The following is a 17101-nucleotide window of genomic DNA, read 5'->3' on the forward strand; positions in this document are numbered from 1 at the left end:
GTACTGCATAACATCTTCGAACTAAAATACAATTTTGTTGTGTATAACATTGTTGACACATGTAAATTGAATGTACGGAATATGAAATGTTCAACCATTATACATGTTTCCTTTCAAATGCATATTACGAACACATCACTTTTACCGCATAACACTGTCCGCATGTTCACAAAGTACATTGAATGTACACATGAGGTTGTGTTCGTTCACCCAAAATACATGTTATATGAATATGCATACTACATACACAGAAAATTTACTAGTAAACCCCAACAAATGGTGCCTGTCATTCTCGACAGTTGTTCGATGCTCCGCTTAACAAAATACAAAATACACATAACTTGCCAACGAGAGTTTCCTACATGCTACAGAATTAGTACATATGTAACAAAATCCATCCCTTACAAAAAAGCACTATACATACATACGTAGAAACCCACACATGCAACAAAGTCGGACTCTTCACTCGGAGCTAACACTTGAACCTTCTTCCCCACCGTCATCATCCGAGCTGATGACAATTATCTCGGGCGATGGAACGCGACCCTGCCCCTCATCCTCGTGACGATCAACTTCGTCTGCATCCATAAATTGGACGACCCATTCAAGCACATTTCTCGGAGACTTACCTGCATCACTTGTAACTTCGTCCAGGTTCGGAAAAGGAACGACAGTGATGACTCTTCTACCACCATTCGAACTCACTTCCTCATCGTCCGAAAAAATTACGATGGGACATAGCGGGGTTGAATCGGGTGTCGACAAAGGCTCCTCAACTGCCAGCGGTGAATTGCTTCCCATGGACGATACCATTGTTTTCATATGAAGAAACAGACTTCAAATATTATTATACATTCCAGCTACAAGATGCCTCATAAAGAGTCTCATATATCCCACTTGAAGAGTGCAAGCCATGCTTTATACTAGAGGTATTTGAGGACATTTAAAGCAATTTAACAACCAACCACCACTTCATTTCTACTTAACACATGATTGATCATTGGTGTGATGGTTTAGTGTGATGGTTAAGGTGTAAGTGTACTTTAATGCAGTCCATAAATGGTGAGAATTATGAGTAAATTGTATCCATGTGCAAGACCTGCAATGACAATATTCCTGTAGATGGATTGACAATCAATTTGGAAGTTAAATTACTTTACTGAATTTTTGTAGTCCTTAGTCATAATTGAATACAGTTTTTAAATTCTAAATCATATGAATTGCATTAAAAATTGATAAAATTAATGTCCCCACCAATGAAGATGAACATTGGGTGACACAACAAATCATTTTTCAAATAAACTTTAATTTGTACAAACAAGTTAATTTATACTAAAACGCATATTGAAATAAACATACACCGGTTGTAATGTTGGGGCCAACGTAGCAAAGATAACAACGAATTATTCATACTATGGTAATGCGAATTTTACAATAATCATTGTCCTCGATCCTTCGACCACGCTCCATTACACACAAAATCATTACATACCATGATTCATTTGTGCAGGTATAACACCTTCAACTCCAATGAAATTAAAGTACAAAATACTACTACTTCATCAAGTAGCATGAACATCAATTTAATGAGGGTACAAACAAATGTCCTGTCTTAATGTCCGTTCCACTTAACCATATCCCAATATGGAATTGAAGTAATCTCATAACCCCCATTGAGATCATTAACCACATCATATGGAATAGGAGTAATAGTCTTCACAGTTGTACCTTTAGGCATGAACCCAGGTGTGGACCCCTTTGACTGTTTTTTGGTGCTAATTACTACACCTGTTGATTTAGCCTCAGCTTTCATTTTGTTTGTACTCTTCATCATTCTGCAAAAATTCATCATCACACCTCGATGAACGCACATGATCAACTCAAAAATCAGCCCTCTGAATGAATCTATTGCCCACCTACATCAGGTGTCTACTAAAGTGAAATGACACAGCAGAGAATGTTCGTAACTACCCATCCAATTAACGTGAAAACTAAAAAATTTACTCACCCATGGAGTAGGAAACGTGCATGCAATCTAATCACCAAAAAATGAACAACCCTTTCACATATCATAAACAATACATGCCATAAATAAAATGGTGAAACCAAGATACAAGACAAGGAAGGCATCGCATCAGACCAACAGAGGCTCATTTTCGCTGGTAAACAGCTTGAGGATGGCCGTAGTTTGGTATTCATAAGGAGTCCACACTCCACTTGGTGTTGAGGCTTGGTGGTGACAGATAGATTATTGTCAAAACCCACTGGGAAGATAATAACCCGTGAAGGTGACAGCTCCGACACCATTGATAATGTTAAAGCTTCAATTCAAAACAATGAAGGAATCCCACCAGACCAGGAGAGGCTGATCTTCGCTGGCAAACAGCTTAAGGACGGCCGAACATTGGCAGACTATAACATTCAGAAGGAGTCAACTCTGCACTTGGTACTGAGGTTGAGGGGAGGCATGCAAATTTTTGTGAAGACTCTGACAGGAAAAATCGTCAGTTCGTCTTAACAAATCATATGACCGGATGTATAAGAATGATGATATATTCATTTTAGTTCTGATGTTGATCTACCCTTTTACATTTCATGAACAATACATGAACAATACATGCATTATTTTGTCAATGAATACACACAAAATACACCGACAATACCATCACATGCTTGCACTAAACATTATTATCACAAAACTATATGTACTCCACATAAGACAGTTTAACGTGTAGCATATTTCATGAACAATGCATGCATTATTTCGTCAACGCATGCACACAAAATTGACTGACAATACCATCCCATGCTTGCACTAAACATTTATTATAGCAAAATAATATGTACTCTACATAAGACAGTTTAATGTGTAGCATATGGCTGAGCAAACTTATCCGTCCATAAAACAAACCAAATTAAAAGTATGCCTTTATTACGAACAACGTATCTACTACTACAACACACCTTACCAAACACAAGATATGAATTATCATTTGCGTAGGGAGGAAGTGATTGGTAATAGAACCCAAATCATAGAAGTTGGAAAAATTACGAACGTACCGTTCACCTCCTGCATGTCACCCTCCTCTATACGATCGTCGTCATGTGGGTTCCGTTCGTCTCCGCCTTCCCCATCTAGTTGGAAGACAGAGAAAAAATTAATGAATGAGTGAAATTAAATACATATGCATATGACGAGATGAGATAAGATGACAGAAGTTGAAAAAAATTACGCATATACCGTTCACCTCCTGCATTTCACCCTTGTCTGCATGGTCATTATCGTGTGGGCTCCGTTCGTCCTTGCCTTCCCCGACTACTCGAAAACAAAGAAAAAATTATTCAAGGAGTTAAATTGAATACATTTGCATATCACAAGATAAGATGACATAAAATACAAAAATTACGCACGTACTATTCACCTCCTGCACTTCAGCCTTCTCTACACAGTCGTCGTCATGTGGGCTTCATTCGTTGCTGCCTTCCCCGTCTAGTTGGAAACCAAAAAAAAAAATTATTGAAGGAGTGAAATTCAATACAGTTACATATCACGAGATGAGATGACATCAAATACAAATATGTGTTACACATAACTAACCGACATACCATTCACCTCCAAGCTCCCGATAGGTGAAGGATGGCCACCGTCATCTGGGCACAGGTTCATGTTGCCTCCATCTACATCTAAATAATTTGGTAATTTAAAAAATACATTTGTAAGCGAATGCATAGGAAAAATTGCACAGCTCTGCACACATGTTGTAAGTGGAAGTTACAGTAACATAAACTCATTCCTTTCGTGGGGGTCGTCCCAAATGTTTGGCTCATTCACGACAGGAGCTGCAACGAAAGTGGAGGTGCCACCGGACAAGGGCACCAAGGTAGATATGAAGTCCCTCAATTTAGCAAACTCCTTAGTCACGTGCTACATGATTTCAAGCTTCACGGTCTACAACCTCATCCCGAAAAAGATGCGATGGTCTAACAACATGCCCTCCACGTTCTCCCTCGTCATAATCGGTCCACCACATGTACCCTGCAGCCCAGATATGCGGGACAACCATTGGAGTGGGTAATGCACACAACTGCCATCCCGAGGCATCCTCGTTGTCCTCGATGTCACCACCACCGGTCTCGCTGGAGGTGTCGTGACCGCTGTCTCCACTGTCATCAGCCTTAGACCCATCGTCACCGTTACCCTCCGGTGTCTGACGTCATCGTTCGCGAATGTCTCTTTGTCCTCGGCCCCTGCACCGGACTAGTCGTCATGGCCGTCAACCACAGCGCTACCCTCATGTCCCCCACTGGCCGGTGCCGCCTCATGGAATTGTGGTCTGACAACACTCCTAGCGAGGTCGTTCAAAAATTGCACCGGACGGTCAGAGAATGGCACCAAACTGGTGATGTATGGCAGATCACGCTCGGCCTCTGTGGGATGCAGTGTGGCGTGCACATGCAGCTATAGAAATAGGGGAGAATGGGTAGTTAAAATATATTGCATACTATTCCCAAGAAAATAAAAGAATTGAAAGGCAAATGAAAAATGTCCATGACCTGTACGTCCCTGAAGAATGTATCGTACGTACGCTGCTGCGGTTGTTTAGTAGAGGTCCAACACAAAAGTTGGGGCGATCGTTCACCCACTCATCAAAGCGTTTGCCGAATTCGAGCACGGTCTCATATGCCCAAATCTGTCTGGACGAAAACAAAAATTGGACGAAAACAAAAAAATTGTCACATAAGTGTCCATCCAAATAATGTAGATAACTGTTGGAATACTTACAAACAAAAAACATAAACGTAATGATGTTCTTACCTACATGGCGATCGAAAATCTGTGAATTGTGTAACTAACGTCCTTCTGGTTCTTCATCTTTGCATCGCTCATTTTACGTGCCCAAGTACCCTGGAATCCCTTCAATAAACGCCTATACCCCACTTTGGCCCAGGGGTATGAGAAAAATAGCTCCAAGTCGTCGACGAGGGAAAACGTATCCTCGTCAATGCCAACATTATTATCCGGAGCAATGATAACTCCTTCCACAATCAGAGCAAGATCGAGCTTGTATCTATCTGCCCGGGGTGTCGACACGCGGACAAATGTCTTCTCCAACTGGGCACATGAAATCTTCTCCTGTGATTTGAAATACTTTTCTTGCAGCCTTCTCTTCTCCAATGCTTTTCTATACCGATCGCCCTCCTTAAATGAGCCAGTATGTAGTCTAGTGACGATAGCATACTTCTGCAATCCAAACTGGGTAAGGTGGCCCTGCACGTTGAACCACAACTGTGGGACTTATCGAAATGGATCCCTCAGCACACAAGTGCCTGGATTAGTTGAGCGGGAAACTGGATTTCCAGAACGTCGGCAAGAAACCCAAGGCAGCAGTTTCGAAAGTCATCCCGCAATCGGTCGTGGAAGTGATCCATCACCTTTTTAATGTACTTCAAGTTGCTCCGTTACGAGATGCACATGGGCAGCCGTACATTCTCCAGCACCCAAAATTGAAATTTCATCTATTCTGCACATGAAACGATAATGGTCAGATCATAAATCAACACCAAATGAATATTTCAAAGAACAAGCGTACTTCGGAAGAGCATACAACCACATCAATCGGAATAAGTAATACGACAAACGTATAAGAACATATCATCTACCTAAATGTATAAGAACAGATTACGTCGAATTGTGCATGCAATGTTGAACTCAAAAAAATGTTACTAAAAATATTTTGAATGTACGAAAATACATGCAGCAATGAGATATGAATGTTCAACATACATGTTATTTCAAAATGGACGTGCAATGTCGTCAGTGCCCACAGTCATGTGTCGAGACACTGTCACCGGAGCCTGTGTCGACAGATGACTGCACTCGTCTGGCAGGTCAGTGCCATTTCTCATCTATCGAGAATGCCTACAGCTAACTATCGGGAACGACAGTTCATCTGTCAGGATTCACCCAACTGTCGAGAATTACAGTAGCCAAATGTCGAGAACGACAGTTTTCAACAGACACATGTGATACATATGCATGGTGCCCCAACACACGAACTTGGTACATAACACCGAAAATCCAGTCATCACAATCGGAAAACAATTACAACTGAAAACAAACACCCTCTAAGTCCCTTTCTATAGGATGTCTCATTACACTATCGTGTTACAAATGTAGCATATAGGTTCTAAGGTACATATTGCATAAGGGTTCACATCATAAGTATAATTAATGTAATAACCAATTAAAAACTTCTAAAAAAAGGAATCTGTGATGGGTTTGAAATAAAATTAGGGAACTAAACATGTACTCTATAAATGTAAACAATTTGAAAAAACATATGTCTACGTGTCCATGTCCACAAACATTGTCCTAATTAACAACATTTTAAACCGAAAATAGTTTGTATCAAACCCAAAATTAATCGAGCACTGCCTCATTTTCAACATTTCTCACCCACTGCCACTGCCAATCACTCACTGTCCACAACAAAATATTTTCATTACATCAACCAACAACCCAATGCGAGATACAGTATATCATGAAAATAATTACCACGACAAATAAATCTCCCTCACACAAAACAAGTATCAACTACTACTACTAAACTACCAACACCAACCAACACACAAGACTCAAAACTAGAATCTGGGACCGAAGAAAATTAAATAAAAAAACCTAATTCATATTAACAAACAGCAACATTTGACGTTTACATTAATATAACACCTTCGAAAACTTAAATAAATAAACCCAAAGATTTAAAAAGAATAAATAAGAGCTGCATTCCTTGCAAAATTAATTCCAAAGATAAATTAAAAAAATGGAATACCTTTTGCATAATGTTGATTTGCAATTGCACAGAAGATGAGATCCAAAAGGCTGTGGAAGATTCCTCCAACGCTTTCAATATCGTCACTTGCTGGAAGCAGGACAGATTTTCGTCACAGAGAGGAGTTAGCCGGCGATCGATGTAGAGAGAGAGAGCAGTGTAGGTCCTGTGATTTTAGGGGCATAAGGCGAACTCCACAAATTACGCCCCCTCCAAAAAATTTGTATCATACATGCAAAATTTATAACAGTATTACAAAACCAATTGTCAACTTGCTAACTTAAGACATAACAGTAAAATTGATAATAAGAAAACATTTCAATCATCTCACAATGAAAATTTTCAACATAATCACTATGTATGCCTCTGCAATTCATTATATGATTAAATGCTAGCAACAGTCGATATAACCCCACAAAGGTTTCAAACATTTCGTATATGTTAATAAATTGCAAGCACGAGTCCTTGCTTACCTAACAAGTGGGACTTCAGCAAAAATTTTGAAATGACACAATTCAACACTTTGAGAATTCCATCGTCACAACTCACAATCATGAAATCAAAAATTTTAAATGTGAAGGATGATTATTATTTCTTTCTAATATTTCACGAAACTCGTTGTTTGGAACACGTTGAACAGTATATCTATTGTCAAAGCTAATCTGAAAGACAAGTACAAAGATGAAACTACAAGAAGCAATCTGAGGCCAAACAAGATGCGTGAAAAGAAAAGAGACTGCACCAAATGTTAGATTGAATCCCTTCTAGATGCTCCACTAGTGATTCAGTTTCAATTTAATCTTTTCCTTTTCACTCATTAACTAATCATACAGTTTGAACATGCTATTGGACGTGATTACAATGTTTGTCTTGTATGAGAACAAGATAAAGTTTACGCTTTGAACAATGAAAACTCTAAGATACAACAAATTGTGCTATCATTTTCCTCCCCCAGTAGCATCGAAATCTATCTTCAAATACTCATCTTTTTTAAAAGAAAAACATGCAGAAAATGAAATCAAGAATCATATCAAACATGCAGACAATAATTGTGCATTTTCACTCTTGCACTAACAGCAGGCAGTAGCCAATAGCCATGGGCAACTAGAGATTTTAGAGGATGGATGAAATGAACCCATTAATTAAAGATATACATATAAAGCCACAACAGTTAAAACAAAAGATACATAGAAATAGAGATACATTTAGTTAGAAAAACAGGAATGAGGAAACCAGTACACAACATTTCCACTCATTTCTCTTGCACCCTCTAAACTCCATCCCTCTTCTCCCTATATCTCTCACTTAAAAGTTCAGTACGGGCATGGTTTCCTCAGCACTTCCACTCATGTCTCGTGCACCCTCTACAGTCCATCCCTCTTCCAAAATATCTCTCATTTAAAAGTTCAGTCTTGGCATACTTAAGATAGCTCCGCCCATGCAATACATAGTCCATCAAATAAACACCAAAAATAAAAACCCATAAATCCTTGTCACAAAAGGCAAAAACAAAAAAAAGGATCCACACAAATCATATTACCGTACATACGGGTACTGTTGGGCAATCGGCGGACAACACCTAAAGATCGGAGCACTGAGAAGATCGCGATTTGGGTTTCTGTTTTCGGTGAGAAGAGTGTGTTTTAGAGTTTTAGGGATTTCGTTTTCGGTGAGGGAGACGAGTTCGCCGGCATTATGTGATTTCGGTGGTCGGATTGGGTTTCATAGTTTTAGGGATTACGTTTTTGGTGAGGGAGACGGGTTCGCCGGTAATTTGCAACTTCGGTGGGCGATTTATCCACAAAAATTGGAGTAGGTTTTCGTGATTTAGGCTCCTTTCACATTCATGGCATTAGGGATTTAGGGATTTGCCTTGGATTTACAGATTTCTCTTTGATTTAGGGATTGAGTTCGCCGGGATTTAGGGATTTGGGGTTTCCTTTCCTTTCCTTTCACATTCTGGTTTTTTTTTTTTTTGTTGTAGGATTCGATTTTGTCCGACTAATTTTGAACAATTTTTTGATTGGTCAAATATCATTTAATTAGGACATGTAGGGTATTTAAATTTAACTTTAAGAGCAAATATGTCTAAAATTTTCTAAAATTAACATTCTTGCAATGTCAAAAAAAAGTGACATTTTTGTAATTACAAAGCCAAAAGTTGACTATTTTGATAATTTCCTCTTTTTTTTTTAATTAAGATGAACTTTAAGTAGGTATGTTAACCATAATTTATGTAGGAATGCTATCAATGTATCAAGATGAAGAATAATTTGAGTCTAGAATATTAGATTGTCGATGGAGCAACATCATTGTGCAAGGGACGATGGGAAGGTGATGGTACAAGTTTGTTGAGAATGGAGATTTCATTTAATGGAAAGAAAACTTGAATAGCAAATACGCGAGGAAGAGATCACTCTTGGAAAGTGTGCCGTGTGGGATCATAAAGAATTCGGCACCTCCCCATACAAGTCAGTTTGAAAGGTAAATTCCATCTTGTTACAATATTACAAGATAAATTTTTCGCAATAAATATATAAGTAAAATCAAAAGGCTTTATATAAACGTCTAACTCAAAATTGAAAAATTTAAACTGAAGATAGTTTTTACACAATTTAATTTAAGCTGGAACTTTCTCATCATGGTGTAGTTGTTGTTAAGGTGATTGATAATATTCCCAACTCAAAATTGCATAAACCCTAATACGGTGAATATACACTTAATTTGTTCGATAGATTGTAAAACTCAAATTCACCATGTCTAGTTTGAACTCCGCTATCAGAGCTCACTGCAAAAATATTTTCATTGAAAAATCAGCACATGATATAGTCAAATGTAATACGTCATTTGACTATATCCACCTCTGAAACATCAATATAGAATTGCAAATAGAGATGGAGGACTTGAAATCTTCTATATTTTAGCCTATGTTTGAGCTCCCAAAAAAAAAAAAAAATGAAAACTCATTTTTTCTAAAATTCATCTTTAATCACGCATTCTTTCAGAAAGTAAATTTACACTTAAACTCATAACTTTTTTCTAACTTTTAACCACACAAATTCTGCAAAAAATAAAAATTAAAAAAAATTAAAAAAATTAAAAAAATCTATTTGCCCCCCAAAAATGGCTTTGTTGTCACTTGTATTTTCTGAAAATAAGATTTTTTGAAAATTGCATGTTTGGCTGTTCTTAATATTAAGTTAAGCTTTATCTTAAGTGATATATTTTATTAAATATGATTTTTAGAATTTCTTATGTTACTAACAGATTTTGTATTTGAGATGAAGAAAAAAGTTCGTTACTTTAGTTACTAAAAAAAATTAGTTTTTTAAGTACAATTAAACATGTTTATTTATTTTTCATGTTATTGTGATTTTACGTTATTAAAAGGAATAATTTACTTCAAGTCCACGTACATAGACCCCCAAGAAATCTTTTCTGCCAGCAAGACTTTTAGCATGTTCTTGGCCCCATTCTTTCCACATTTTTCAAATTTTGTGGGCCCCACAATTGAAATTATGGTTTTTATCTAACGACCAGAGCACATTTTGACAAAATCAATGGAGTGTTCCACGTGTTAAAGCCATCAATTACGTTTATACCCTTGACATTACTGTTGTAAATTTCACGTGAACCGCTTTGGTTAAAATGGTTGAGGATAGTTGCGTAGATTTCCAATTACAGCGTGAGGCAACAAAGGAATAATTTACTTCAAGTCCACGTACTCTATATATCTAGTAGAACCCCCAACGAATCTTATATACTAGCAAGACTTTTAGCCCCGCTTTGATTCTTTTAATGAGACCAGCATTTGCCTGTGCAATACACGGTTCTTGTCAATCGAAAAGTAATATTAACGTGTTGAATATAAATGAGTAATGATACATACGTTGAATCCTATATATTCTCTTTTCTAAAAGTAGTGTCTTGATAGGTTGGTAGAAGCAAAGGACATTGAGAAATGTGGATTATTTTCACACTAAGCAAGTAACAAAAAATGAAACATCTCAGAAAATGATGATATTAAGCACATGTTTGGCCTTCATTTTGTGGAAATGAAAATGGGTGGAGTAGATTTTTTTTTGAAAAATGAGTGGTTGAAAAAGAAAGAAAAATTTTCGACTTACGTGTAATATTATTTTATGAAAGATTGTGTGGTTAAAAATAAAAGAGATAAAAATGAAATGTAATGAAATAAAAATTAATAGGGGTCAAACGGGGGTTAAAAGGTTACATCTTGTGCTAGCTATGACAATCAAACCATAGATAGCCAATCATTCTTATTCGTATGTTATTACCTCTCCTCTTTCCAGGACATAACCTAGGCACTAATATTGCCTCTCTTTTCATTATCTGTTTGAAAAACAAATGCCAGTTCATTTTGATCTTATATCTCATTGTAATGGAGATATATATTACCTTTTCAAACCTTGTGGCTCACCATCGTAGGGTCAGGTACTTCTATTTCATCATGCCCCTTGAAGTATGAACACATTTACCGAACATGCAAGATAATACACATTGTAATAAAATATATATATATATATATATATAAATAAATAAATAGTCCAGTCAAAAGAGAAATATAACGTACACTCCACACATTTTACAGGCCTGAAACTATACAAAGAGAACAAAAACATACTACAACGATGCCTGTCAATTTACCTCCTCTCAAATGGTTTAGATATACACAGGGGCGGAGCCAGAAATTAATGATACGGGGGGGTAAAAAATTTTAAAATTTTAATTTATGAATAAAATTTATATATAATAAGAAAAATTCATAACATAAGTTACCTACTATAGTTGTAGTTGGCGATATTTTATAGTATAAAATTCATCTATAATAGAATCTAGATCTAAATTCATACTAAATTCTCGTTCAATATTTAGTGTTAAACAATTAGCAAGAAAAACCATCATCCATTTTGTTGCGAATCTCCATCTTCACATGTTTCATTGTTGAAAATGTTCGCTCCACAGTTGCCTTTAAAACAGATAGTGTCAGTACTAAACAAATCAATTTAATCAAAATGACGTAACTCTCTGACCTTCTGCTTGCAACCAATTCCCGACATAAATCAGAAAGTATAAGTAGTTGAAATCGAGGTTCATAAATCACATCATTTTGATAATGTTACAACTCAACTTTCAAATAATAAATATCTTGTCGTGTAAAATTTTCAAGATAAAACTTCTCTACTAGCTTGCAAATATTATTCATGTTATATGATTCAAAAGAATTTTTTTGATCCAAAGCCGTACAGAAAGAAGGGAGTTGTAATGATGTCTCGTTAAATCTTGTATCTGACTCCATCATCAGAAAATCTATGACTGTATTGAAATTATCAAAGTAATAATGATGTTCAATGGTAGGATACTCACAACCACAAGAACGACCAACCATATACGAACCATCAAAGCCAGGTACATTTATATCATTTTTTGAGCAAAAAATTTTCACCTCTTCAAGAAATTCTTCCCAACCATCTTCTCTTAAAGTTTGAAGGATAGTTTTCATAGTATGGACAAATCTCATAGCAGTTAAGATGTCCTGAGTTTTCTTCTGGAGGACCTGACAAAGCAAATCGCAATTGCTAATATTCAACGCATTAAATGCAAGATAAATACAAATTCAAATGTTGTCATGGTTTTGTATACATCACCAACTTTGGACCGAGACCTTATACTTGGAGAATGATCACTAAGATACTCAAGCACCTTACAAGTAGCAGCACACATATAAATCAAACTTTTTACAGGGCTATAATGAGAAGACCAGTGAGTACCTCTGGCTCGTCAAATTACTAATTTGATTAGCATCACTTCCTGAATCTCGTTCTCCAATTTCCAACAAATGCTCAATTTCTTTTCCTTCGGTATTTTTCAACTCATTGATGCATTTAGGAGATGATGTAATCATATTAATAACATTGTCCAAATGAGAAAAAAATGAATTAATATCTAAGACATCCTTAGCTGCAGAAACCAATATGAGTTGTAAACGGTGGGGAAAACGATGGACATTGTATACAAATGGACAATCTCTAATAAATAATACCCATAGTGCATCCAAGAGCCACATATATTATCAGCACCATCATACCCTCGGCATTTCATGTTTCGCACTTGAAGGTTGAAACGGATAAGAATATCATAAATCTAATTCTTAAGATTTAATGAGGTAGTGTCACTAACATTTTCAATTGCAAAAAAATGTTCTGTCAAAATTCCAAGAGCCATGCTCAATTTCATGGACCAAAACTTGCACCATCGATTAAAAAGAGAGTGCACGTGTTAAAATGTGATTCAAGGATAAGGCTTTTCTATTTTCTCGTCTTGAATAATTTATGTATGCAATCACAAAATCAAACTAACTCGAAATTAATGTGGAAAATAAATTATTATTTTTTGTTTCAAAACTAGACCCTAAATCATTTAATTGCTGAATTTATTTGAATTTGAATTTACTATTGAATCTTAATTTAAAAGTGATAAATTTGAGAACTTGTATGGGATTCAATATAAGTTTTTCAAAAGTTCATTATGAGTTCTTCATAAGTTAAAGGTCAAAATTAAATTTTAGTTTTAACCACGTTACTATTTAGAATTCACAACTGCTATCTAACTCATTTTTATCACACTATAAGATTTATAATGACACCCAACAAGAACTAATACATTTGGAAATTCCTTTTGGACTGTTATATAAGGGATATTGGTGGACATGATCCCAAACCTTTGCACATATTGCATAATTGTTCCAAACCTTTTAAAGTGGCATAAATGATTCCAAACATTTCATTTTTGTTGCAAATATATAGACCCTTGATATAGGACACGATTGTACTTTCGTAAAAGTTGGGACTACATATATAATTCTACCTAAAAAAAAAAAAAATAGTCCACATGCCGACTAACGACCGTTCTGAACGGAATCTATCCAAGAATCAAAATAATTACTTGCACTAAAAATGAAAAAGTTTGATACCATTTGCTCTATTTTTGAAAGGTTCTGACCAATCAAGCAATAAACACAAACGCTTGGAACCATCCAAATTTCCATTATATAACTGTGACTTTATCGCATAATATTTTCTAGTAAACTCCCTACTTAGTTACTACAATAATATGGAACCAATTTATTATTATTTTACTAAAGAACCACAAACTGTAAATCCAATAAACTCAATCGTTCCTTCATTTTATTTAAAAAATTATTTTAAAGTACTGCTATTTGTACGTAATGATATTTATAATTATAACATAAAACTTTAAAGAGAGAGAAAGATTATAATAACTAAATTTCATTTTTTTCTTATGTCTATTTTTTCTTTCTCTCTTACATGTATCATTATGTATACCATTATTTACAATAGAATTACTTTTTATTTTATATGAGTGCGTCTTATAGTATCTTGCTATATGTATATTAAGATTTATTTAAATGATTATATAATATCATGTGACACTCTATCAGTTGCCAGTATAAAATGTCATCAACTTTTTCATCAAATCATTTCATTCCACATCATTTTGAATAACCACTTATGTACCTTTTTATGTACACGCAGCAAAATTCATTCTACGGATACATGTCTTCTTATTTGCCCTTCTATGCACCGCATGAAATGAGTCAGCACCACGTGTCAACATAAAGGGCTCCATCAGCACCCACGTGTCACTCTTTCCTCATTTTGGTCCTTGACCCTTCATTAACAGTGCTCTCCTATATATATCACAGTAGATCTAGCAAGTTGCATGAAAAATTGTTAAATTAGTAACAGCTTGATAGCCAGCAAAGAAAGGGAGAGAAAAATGGCATCGGAGCAGGAGCGAGCTGAGCTTAACGCAAAGGCAAGGCAAGGAGAGACAGTGGTTCCGGACAAAACTGGCGGCAAGAGCCTTGAAGCCCAGGAGCACCTAGCTGAAGGTATTATCTTTTCTTTTTATGCTCAATGGAGTTTTCTGTCATAGATGAATGATATTGGTATTGTTAATGCAGGGACAAGTCGAGGAGGGCAGACTCGTCGGGAACAACTGGGGACAGAAGGGTACCAAGAAATGGGAAGCCGAGGAGAACAGACTAGGAATGTGTAAGTGTTATGTCCTAAATTCAATCAATTTAGATTGTAAACACTTTTAATATGTTTAATACATTTATTTTTGGCAATATCTGTTATTTATTTAAATCAATATTATGACAAATAATATTAAATAATAGAGTTCGTAGATTCAAATTTCAGTAATTTGTTAATCACAAGTAGTTGTGATTGTGAGATAAAAGTTATGTATGATTGGATCTTGAATAATCAATGGCCGTAAGTAATAATAAGATACGGATATTGTTATTATGGATAGACCACTATGTGTGGCATTTCTTACATATGAAGTAAGTAGCTGATCTCATAGACTAAAATGTGGTGACACTTAAATGAACACGTAGATGTTTTGTTATAAAACAAAATATTGGATACCTGCTGAGAGATTCTACATGGATAACTATTTGAGTGTCAATGATTAATCTCTAACGTTCTGTAGTGGAATTAGTCCTTTGACTTGAGGTCGTCATGGTGCCTTATATGAGGACAGTCATACTTTGATGGTGTTGGATGTTGCTCTGCCAAGGGCCGCTAATACTACATCGTTTGAGTATGTCAAGAATCGTATGAAGGTTGTGAACGACCAATAGAAGATTTGTCACTCTTAAATAGTAAGAGATTATGATCCACAATTCATTCAATTAAGTCGATAACGAAATCCTTGGCCAATGTATAATCAGAAGTCGAAAATGAGTTTTCGACTTATATTGACTTAATCGTGGAATGAAAGATATGATCGATAATCGAAATTGACACACTTTCATATCTCATAATTGATAGGACCATATTGACGAAGTGGATTATAATTTCACGGTAAACAAACAAGTTTGATTTTATCATGCCATGTCACATTTTCGTCACATGTATTGTCCTGACACATTGCTAAATGTCAATCTGGGACGACGAACATGAGTTGGTGATAAATTAAAAGGATATTTTAATTTATCGATTTTGATTATATCAAAATAACAATTTACATCGTTAGGCATCGTGATCGGGAACCTAATGGGTCGCAGACAAAATGAGAACTGGAATATTGTGATTTGTCAATTAATTAATTTAACAAGTATTGGATAAATTAATTAATTGGGTCGCTTATTCATAAGCCCAAATTAATTAATTGGGTTAATTAATTTACGGACCGAATTTAAATAAATGAGTTAATTAAATATTAGATCGGGTCAGGCCAAGCCCGTTTGAGCTTATATAAATAAGTGACTAGGGTTTTCAATTTATAGAGACTTTTCATTCTTGCTAGCACAAGAAGAGAAAAACACAAGTTTCGATAATCTTGTTCTCTGTGTGGAATTCCATTAAAGCCTGGACAACTGGACAGCGGTGGTTGACAGATCAAGATTGCTGGAACAATTAAAAGCATATGAGTTTGTAGACCTATAAAAATGTATAACTTTTATCATAATTTTTATTTAAACACAAAGTGATTTTTTAGTGGGAATTGAAATCTGTTTTATTTTCCCTGTGCATGATAAGTAAATTTTCAACAGAAGGAGCAGATTGGAAGAGAAGGGTACTAAGAGATGGGCCGGAAATGCGGCTTGAGCACCACTGACCAGCCCGGTGGCAAACACGTGGCCAAGGAAGGGATTGACATTGATGAATCCAAGTTTAGGAAACAAATGTTTTACGTCACGCATAATAGAGTTCTATAAACATTAATCCTTCCTATGTAGTTTTTTATTGTCTGTTTGTTTGTCTGTGTTCGTATGTAATGTATTGGTTTGAAGCTTCTTTCATCTATTTCTAGGGATGGCAATTCAAACTATCAAAATCGAAAATCGCAGTTAACTGAACGAATGGGGCGAAAAAAATCGAACCGATGGTACAATGGGTCAGATATGGTATTTTATTTTAATGACACAGTTCGGATGGGATGGGTATGGTATTTATGCCATCGACCCACTTCGAACCGACTATCCTTTTTTTTTTTTTTTATAAGCACCCGTTATTTTATTTTTATTTTTTTGTTATAAGTACCCGTTAAAAAAAAAATTAATTGGGCAATTGGGCTTTCCATCATTCTTTCTATGAAAATTAATTTTAATTTTAATAAAGATTGTGGAATTATTTTTTCAATCGATGTCCCGACCTAGTTCTTGTATTGATGTATCTAGGGTTGTCAATGTGCCAAACCGGAAAGCACGA

At 35.7% G+C, this 17101-nt stretch overlaps 1 protein-coding gene across 2 annotated transcripts; it reads left to right on the forward strand.

Annotated features, from left to right (window-relative positions):
* The first annotated feature begins 14616 nt into the window (after positions 1–14616).
* LOC111406907 (protein EMB-1-like) lies at positions 14617–16692 on the forward strand. Of its 2 annotated transcripts, none has more exons than XM_023036268.1 (3): positions 14617–14769; positions 14842–14932; positions 16430–16692. In XM_023036268.1, exons 1-3 carry the CDS (start codon positions 14655–14657, stop codon positions 16506–16508), a joined length of 285 nt encoding a protein of 94 aa, XP_022892036.1. In that variant the 5' UTR covers positions 14617–14654; the 3' UTR covers positions 16509–16692. The 2 variants fall into 2 exon arrangements, with proteins under 2 accessions (XP_022892036.1, XP_022892037.1); XM_023036269.1 differs by having other exon boundaries at positions 16444–16692.
* Positions 16693–17101: the final 409 nt, after the last annotated feature.

Source organism: Olea europaea, chromosome 12 (assembly GCF_002742605.1).
Source record: "Olea europaea var. sylvestris chromosome 12, O_europaea_v1, whole genome shotgun sequence".
Lineage (NCBI taxonomy): Eukaryota > Viridiplantae > Streptophyta > Magnoliopsida > Lamiales > Oleaceae > Olea > Olea europaea.

Excerpts from the sequence above, each read along its gene's own strand:
- LOC111406907 (XM_023036268.1), top strand. The coding sequence starts at position 14,655 with ATGGCATCGGAGCAGGAGCGAGCTGAGCTTAACGCAAAGGCAAGGCAA. Across the intron at positions 14,770-14,841 it reads CCAGGAGCACCTAGCTGAAG|GGACAAGTCGAGGAGGGCAG; the intron begins GTATTATCTTTT and ends TTGTTAATGCAG. Across the intron at positions 14,933-16,429 it reads GGAGAACAGACTAGGAATGT|TAAATTTTCAACAGAAGGAG; the intron begins GTAAGTGTTATG and ends GTGCATGATAAG.